The 8,102-nt window shown below is 37.2% G+C and overlaps 1 protein-coding gene across 1 annotated transcript in view; it reads right to left on the reverse strand.

Annotated features, from left to right (window-relative positions):
- The window catches only part of LOC108311040 (methylcrotonoyl-CoA carboxylase subunit alpha, mitochondrial-like), a gene marked incomplete at its 3' end in the record, with an annotated part of 50,187 nt that overhangs the window by 2,124 nt on the left and 39,961 nt on the right, over positions 1-8,102 (reverse strand). The window contains exons 10-11 of the mRNA XM_037741918.1: positions 5,327-5,438; positions 1,428-1,509 (exon numbers count right to left, since the gene is read on the reverse strand). Of these exons, the coding sequence (XP_037597846.1) occupies positions 1,428-1,509; positions 5,327-5,438 (194 nt within the window). The remainder of the gene's footprint in view (positions 1-1,427; positions 1,510-5,326; positions 5,439-8,102) is intronic.

The raw sequence follows: 8,102 nt of genomic DNA on the forward strand, positions 1-8,102 counted from the left end.
AAAAAAAAAAAAAAAAAGGGAAAGTCAAGAGAAGTGAAGGCAAGTCTCAAACTGACAATGTTTGCAAAGGCACATCTAATAAAGAACTGTTATTCAAAATATACAAAGAACTCTTAAAACTCAACAATAGGAAAACAACCTGATTTAAAAAATGGGTGAAAGATGTGAAGAGACACTTCATCAAAGAAGATAAACAGATGGCAAGTATGCATATGAAAAGATATTCAACATTACAGGTCATTAGGGAAGTGCAAATTAAAACAATGAGATACCAAATGGCCTGAATCCAAAACACTGACATCACCAAAAACTGCAGAGGATTTGGAGCAGCAGGAACCCTCTTTTGTTGCTGGTAGGAATGCAAAATAGTACAGTCATTTTAGAAGAGAGTTTGTCAATTTTTTCCAAAACTAAACATTCTCTTACCATATGACCCAGAAAGCACACTCCTTAGTACTTATCCACATAAGCTAAAAAATTATGTCCATACAAAAGCCTGATTATTTTCAGGACGTTTATAGCAGCTTTACTCATAATTGCCAAAACTTGGAAGCAATTATGATGTCCTTAAGTAGCTGAATGGATAATAAACTGTGGGACGTTGAGGCAATGAAATATTATTCAGCATAAAAAAAGAAATGAGCTATCAAGCCATGAAAAGACATGGAGGAAACTGAAATGCATATTATAAAGATAAGAAGCCAATCTGAAAAGGCTATATACTGCATGATTCTAGCTATATGACATTCTTGAAATGGCAAGACTATAGAGGAAGTAAAAACATTAATGGCTACCAGGATTTAGGGGGAATGGAGAGATGAACAGAGAGAGCACAGAGGATACTGAAACTATTCCATAGCATAGTTCAATGGTAGATACGTATTATTGCATTTGTTGAAACTCATAGAATGTACACCACCACGAGTGAGCCCTTATGTGAACTATGGACATGGCTGATAATCACGTGTGAATGCAGGGTCACTGATTGAAACACACGCACCACTCTGCTGCAGGGAAGAGCTTGTGTGTTGGGGGCTTTGGGGGAGACTGGGGCATATGGGGATTCTCTGTACTTTTTGTTCAATTTTGCTGTGGGCTTAAAACTGCTCTGAAAAATAAAGTTTATTAACTATAAAGAAGTAAAAATACCAATTTAGTGATTTTATTTTAAAATAGAATACAAAAGATCAAATATCATATAATTAAGACAAGTACTGTTTAATGAAACATTTGTTTCAAATATATAGATATGTAAAAATAAACATTTATGTGTACATACTAGGTCTCAATATAAAATATACTTATTACTGTGAATATGTTCAAAGCAGCCTGAAAGCAACTGATTTAAACGCTGTGTTTCTCTTGCCTTCTGACATGTAAATTAAACACCGTTACATCTCTTCCATTTGAAGCAAATCTTAACATACCTGCTCCAACATAATTTACAGCTTTAGCAGCTCTGACTGCAGCTTCTCCAAGCTTTTTTCTTACTTCAGGTTTAATACCAGGCTTTGAAAAAAATATTTAAGTAAATCTCCATTAGTAGCTTGCCTTACTAGAAATTCCATTAAAATTCAATTCAGTCAGGTGCCACGTAATGACGTTTCTCAGTCAACAACGGCCCACATATACAACAGTTAATCCCATAAGATTATAATGGAGCTGAAAAATTCCTATGACCTAGTGACAGTGTAGCTGTCACAACATCACAGCACAGTGCATTACTCATGTGTTTTGTGGTGAGGCTGGTGTAAACAAAACAATTGCACTGCCAGTATACAAAAGTATAGCACAATCATGTGCTGTACATAATACTTGATAACGATAATAAACAACTATGCTATTGGTTTATATATTTACTATATGATATAATTTTTACAGTTATTTTAAAGTGTGTCCCTTTCACTTAAAAAAAGTTAAACTGTAAAACAGCCTCAGGTAGGTCCTTCAGGTGTTTCAGAAGAAGGCATTGTTATCACAGAAGATGACAGCTCCACAGAAGTTATTGACCCTGAAAACTTTCCAGTGGGACAAGATGTGGAGGGAAGGCAGGGACACTGATGATCCTGACTCCGTTTAGGTCTAATCTAATGTGTGTGTTTGTGTCTTCATTTTTTTGTTGTTGTTGAGACAGAGTCTTGCTCTGTTGCCCAGACTGCAATGGCGCAATCTCAGCTCATTGCAACCTCCACCTCCTGGGTTCAAGCAATTCTCCTGTCTCAGCCTCCCAGGTAGCTAGAATTACAGGTGCACACCACCACGCATGGCTAATTTTTTGTAGTTTTAGTAGAGACAGGGTTTCACCGTGTTAGCCAGGATGGTCTCAATCTCCTGAATTCATGATCTGTCCACCTTGGCCTCCCAAAGTGCTGGGATTACAGGCATGAGCCACCGTGCCCAGCCTGTGTCTTCATTTTTAACAAAAAAGTTTAAAGAGTTAGAAAAAGCCAGGTGCAGTGGCTCACCCCTGTAATCCCAACACTTTGGGAGGCAGAGGTGAGTGGAGCGCTTGAGTGCAGGAGTTTGATCCCAGCCTGGCGAGACTCATACCATGGAGCAACACGGCGAGACCCCGTCTACAAAAATAGAAAAATTAGCCAGGCATGAAAGTACATACCTACAGTCCCAGCTACTCCAGAGGCTAAGGTGGGAGGATCACTCGAGCCCAAGAGGTCATGGGTCTAGTGAGCCATGTTCGTGCCACTGCACTCCAGCCTGGGTGACAGAGCAAGAACCCATCTCAAAAAAATTTAATTAAAAAATGTAAAAACAGGAAAAACTTATAGAATAAGGCTATAATTTTTTTTCTTTTTTGAGATGGAGTCTTGCTCTGTTGCCCAGGCAGGTGTGCGGTGGTGTGTGATCTTGGCTCACTGCAACCTCTGCCTTCCAGGTTTTTAAAGCAATTCTCCTGTCTCAGCCTCCGAGTAGCTGGGATTACAGGTGCCTGCCACCACACCCAGCTAATTTTTGTATTTTTAGCAAAGACAGCATTTCACCATGTTGGCCAGGCTGGTCTCAAACTCCTGACCTCAAGTGATCTGCCTATCTTGGCCTCCCAGAGCCCTGGGATTACAGGTATGAGCCACCACACCCACCCAAGAAAAGATATTTTTGTATGTCTGTATAATGTGTTTGTATTTTTAGGTAAGTATTACTTAAAAAGAGTCAAAAAGTGAAAAAAAAAAAATTTAACAGCTTATAAACATATACATATATAAAGTAAAAAAGTTCCAGTAAGCTAAGGCTAATTTATTAAATAAAAATATTTTTTATAAATTTAACTTAGTGGAAGTGTACAATGTTTACAAAGTGGCAGTGTTGTACTAGGTCTTCATATTCACTGTCCCACCCAGAGCAACTTACAAACTTGCAGGCTCCATTCAGGGTGACTACTCGACACAGGTGTACCATTTCACAAATCTTTTATACTGTATTTTTACTGTACCTTTTCTATGTTTATATATGTTTAGATACTTACCACTGTGTTACAACTGCCTGAAGTATTCAGGACAGGAATATGCTGCACAGGTTTGTCGCCTGGCAGCAATAGGCTCTACCAGCAGCCTACCTGTGCAGGGGGCTGTAATTACTATCTAGGTGTAAGCACACTCTATGATGTTCACACAATGACAAAATCACCTAAGGACACATTTCTCAGGACGTATTCCTATTGTTAAGCAATACACAACTGCATTATATTTCTATGTATCAAATACTGCATTAAAAAAGATAAAAAGCTATTATACACTTCATCAAAAACTACTATCCTATCCTAGTTTAAATGTCAATATACCCAAGTTCAATGATTCTGCTACTAATTTCTCTGCATTGCAGATATTACTCATCATAATTACATATCTTTGTCCCTTGTATCTATCTACATGACAACTTTCTTAACTATATGTCCACTTAAAATTATGTGTTTCAGGCTGGGCACTGTGGCTCGGGTCTGTAATCCAAGTGTTTGGGAGGCTGAGGTTGGAAGATTATTTGAGGCCAGAAGTTTGAGATCAGCCTGGTCAATACAGCAAGAACCCATCTCTACGATAAATTTAAAAAATTGGCCAGGCACGGTGGCATGCACCTGTAATTTCAACTACTCAGGAGACTGAGGGGAGGAGTGCTGGGGCCCAGGAGTTGGAGACTGCAGTGAACTATGATCATGCCACTGCACTCCAGCCTGGATGACAAAGTCAGACCCTGTCTCAAAAGAACAAAACAAAACAAAACTATATGTGTCAATATGGTAACTTTCAACAATCCTTATTTTGTTTCAGGATGATAGGCAATCTGAGTCACGTGCCTAATGATTATCTTAAAATAATGGGAAACCTTGAGATTTCAAGTTAATAAGAAAGGTTCATAAAAAGAAATGTATGTCAATAAGTAAGCAGAGTTTTCAACATTTTAAAACAGTGCTATACAGATATAAATTTAGGTAATCACCACATGAAAATAAGGCTTTACTGCAATTCCTATTGACATTTAATGTGTCAATATTCATGGCTTAACATTCTGGTACAATGTATAATGGTATAATATATTCTATAACATAAATATATTCTGCAACATAAATTAAAATTTGAATATAAGAATAATATACTTATTAACCAGAAACCTCTGATCCCTGACTCTTTGGAAATCAATATATATTGGAAAAAAAAAAACAACCAAAAAAAAACATAACTTTGAACAAGAACCCATGGCAGTAGCAACCTCCACAGAAATGTAAATCCAAAAACAAGTAGTCCCAGTAGCAAGCTTTGACCCAGATAATCCCCTAAACCAATCAAGAGTAAGGCTCCAAGATATGTAAACAATTAATGTTAAGGGAGCAAAAGCTGCCAAACGAGTGATCCTCTCTTCTCTATAATACAACCATTAAGGCAGGAAAATCACTAACATATTTTCAGAACATGTAAAATGGTAATTAAAACAGAAAAGGCTTCTCCATAAAAAAATAAATCCAATTAACCAGACCATTCCATTCCAGTAACTGATTCTAGTTAATTACAATTTGAAATGTGCATTGAAACCTCATTATACAGCTTTTCACTGTAAATCAGAGAGGTGAATCAGAGTAGATTTTCAGTATTTTATCCAGAAGGAACATGGCCCTGTTGTGTCTACCCTGAAAACATCAATTTCCTCCTTACTCCCAGTACTGCAGGAGGTCTTTCATTACACTGCTATTAGAACACAGTTGTCCAGCAGGGGTTTGAGGGCTAAGAGACGCCAGCTTAAAAGATTTCTGATGTGAAAATCAGACTTAATGAGATTCACATTATAGAGAAGCTTACAAATTTCCTTCCAAGATCCTTACCGCTGGGGCCTCCTCAATGATCTTCTGATGTCGCCTCTGCACACTACAGTCTCTTTCAAACAAGTACACAGCATTGCCATGGTGATCCCCAAACACCTGGACTTCTACATGCCTAGACAAAAGCAAACACATATGTTAATGTATTTGTCAGACGTGATAAATATCACATTCGTGAAGCTAAACTGCTAGGCCCAATCACCAGGATTTCTCCATTTTTACTTTCTTTAAGTAAAGTCTGACATTTTGACCTCAAATTAGAGATTATGGACTTAGAAAAAGAACTACAGGCCAGATGAGATGGCTGACGTCTGTAATTAAGGCAGAATGCTTGAGCCCAGGAGTTCAAGACAAGCCTGGGCAACATAGTGAAACCCCATCTCTACAAAAAACTAGACAGGCATGGTAGCACATGCCTGTAGTACCAGCTACTCAGGAGGCTGAGCCCAGAAGGTTGTGGCTGCAGTGAGCTGAGATTGTGCCACAGCATTCCAACCTGGGTGACAGAATGAGAGACCCTGTCAAAACAAACATATTATAATCTTGTAAAACTCAATGAAAAAGTTACCATTTGTAGGATGACTATTAAAGGGAAAAAATCTCTACATAAAATGACAAATAAGAAAAGACATTTCTCCAACCTGAAGAATAATGAATGAATGAATATTTTTAAAAGACAGAAAATAGAGACTAAAGTAGGGATAAGCAGTAAAAAGAACAAATTTTCAAAGAAAAGACTGACAAATTTGACTACCTCGAAATTACAAATTATAGTCACTTCATATTGTCAAAAGACCAATGAAAAAATTTTTAAGACCACTTTTTGTTTTTAAGCAACTCTTACATTTAGATTTTATGACTACAGAAGACTGAAATTAAAATGGCTTACCCAGAAAAGTTAAATACATTAAATTAATATGGATCATTAGTATCTCAGAAATATACTGACAATAAATCATAATAAAACCCAAAAAAAGGCCAGGCACAGTGGCTCACACTTATAAATCCCGGCACTTTGAGAGGCCAAGACAGGAGGATTGCTTGAGTCCAAGAGTTCAAGACCAGCCTGGGCAACAGGGTGAAGCTGTTTCTAAAAAAAAAAAAAAAAAAAATTTTTTTTTTTTTTTTAATAAGCTGGGGATGTTGGTACATGCCTGTAGTCCTAGCTGCTCAGAAGGCTCAGGCAGGAGGATTCCTTGAGCCCAGGAGTTTGAGGTGCCACTGCACTCCAGCCTGGCTGATAAAGTCAGACCCCATCTATAAGGAAAAAAACCCACCAACAAAGGCACTTAAATGTTGAGTATAAAATAGTAAAATTATGAGAAATCATATTAAGAGTGAATGCACATAGCCTTTATGAAAATAAGGCTAATATGGACTACTTGGCGAACATGAAAGCATTCTTCTCAGTAGGTTTATTGTGACATGGTCACGCTGTCGTTCACTTCACCTACTCACCACCATAATTTAGAAATGAGTGATCAGCAAGTATGTTTTTCTATTGATTTTTTAAAATAAAAGCTGTCAAATACAGAAGAGACAAAAAAGCCAGGAAGTCTTATAAACATATTGCTTTAGTACAGTAGGTCATTTCTCTTCTTGTTTACTTCATGAAGTATTTCATTTACCCACCTCAAAAAATTAATCTTCTTGCTGGGCGTGGTGGTGCACACCTGTAATTCCAGCACTTTGGGAAGGCGAGGCAAGTGGATCACCTGAGGCCAGGAGTTTGAGACCAGCCTGGGCAACTTGGTGAAACCCTATCTCTACTAAAAATACAAAAATTAGCCAGGTGTTGGGGTGCACACCTGTAATCCCGGCTAATCAGGATACTGAGGCATGAGAGTCACTTGAACCTGGGAGGCAGAGGCTGCAGTGAGCTGAGATTGTGTCCTGCACTCCAGCTGGGTGACAGAGTGAAACTCTATCTAAAAAAAAAAAAATTATCTTATCATGTTTTCTGAATGTTCCAGTTTTGAATTTTCTAAGCTGTCCAATACATTTTCTTAATAAAATTCTTAGAGCTGATTTTTTCTTTTTCGATTTCTTGCCTTGTTGACTTTTCCTCTTTATCCATAAGCTAATAACCAAATACATTGTTGCCATTATTTTGAACAAACTGTTATCTGTTAAATCATTTAGAATGGGTAAATACTCCTATGTCAGAATAGGAAAATATTTTACCTCCACTTATTCCTTTTCCAATTATTTTCTATTCTTTATCTAGATCCAAATTTCGGACCTAAAACATTTTATTTCACTCTAAAGAACTATTATTTCCTGCAAGGCAGGTCTACTGGTGACAAATTCTCTTAATTTCTGTTTGTCTGAGAAAGACTTTATTTCTCCTTCACACTTGAAGAATAATTTCACTGGATATAGAAAACTAGGTTGGTACTTTTTCTCTGAACACTATTTCTCATTCCACTCTCTTCTTGCATGGTTTCTGATAAGATTTCTTATCTTTATTCCTCTAGTATTTTCCTTCCTTGGAGCTTCTTTCAGTATTTTCTATTTGTCTTTCTTTTCCTGCAATTTGAATATGATGTGCATAGGTGTATATATTTTGGTGTTTATTCTTCTTGGTGTCCTCTGAGCTTCCTGTCTCTGTAGTTTTGCGTCTGTCATTAATTTTGGAAAATTCTTGGCTATTACTACTTCAACAATCTCTCCTGCTGTTTTCTAATTCTTGTGGTATTCAAATAATGTGTTACACCCTTTTAAATTGTCCCACAATTCTTACATATTCTGTTTTTTTTTTTTTTTTTTTTTTTTTTTT

This window comes from Cebus imitator, unplaced genomic scaffold (genome assembly GCF_001604975.1).
Source record: "Cebus imitator isolate Cc_AM_T3 unplaced genomic scaffold, Cebus_imitator-1.0 Scaffold111, whole genome shotgun sequence".
Taxonomy (NCBI): Eukaryota; Metazoa; Chordata; class Mammalia; order Primates; family Cebidae; genus Cebus; species Cebus imitator.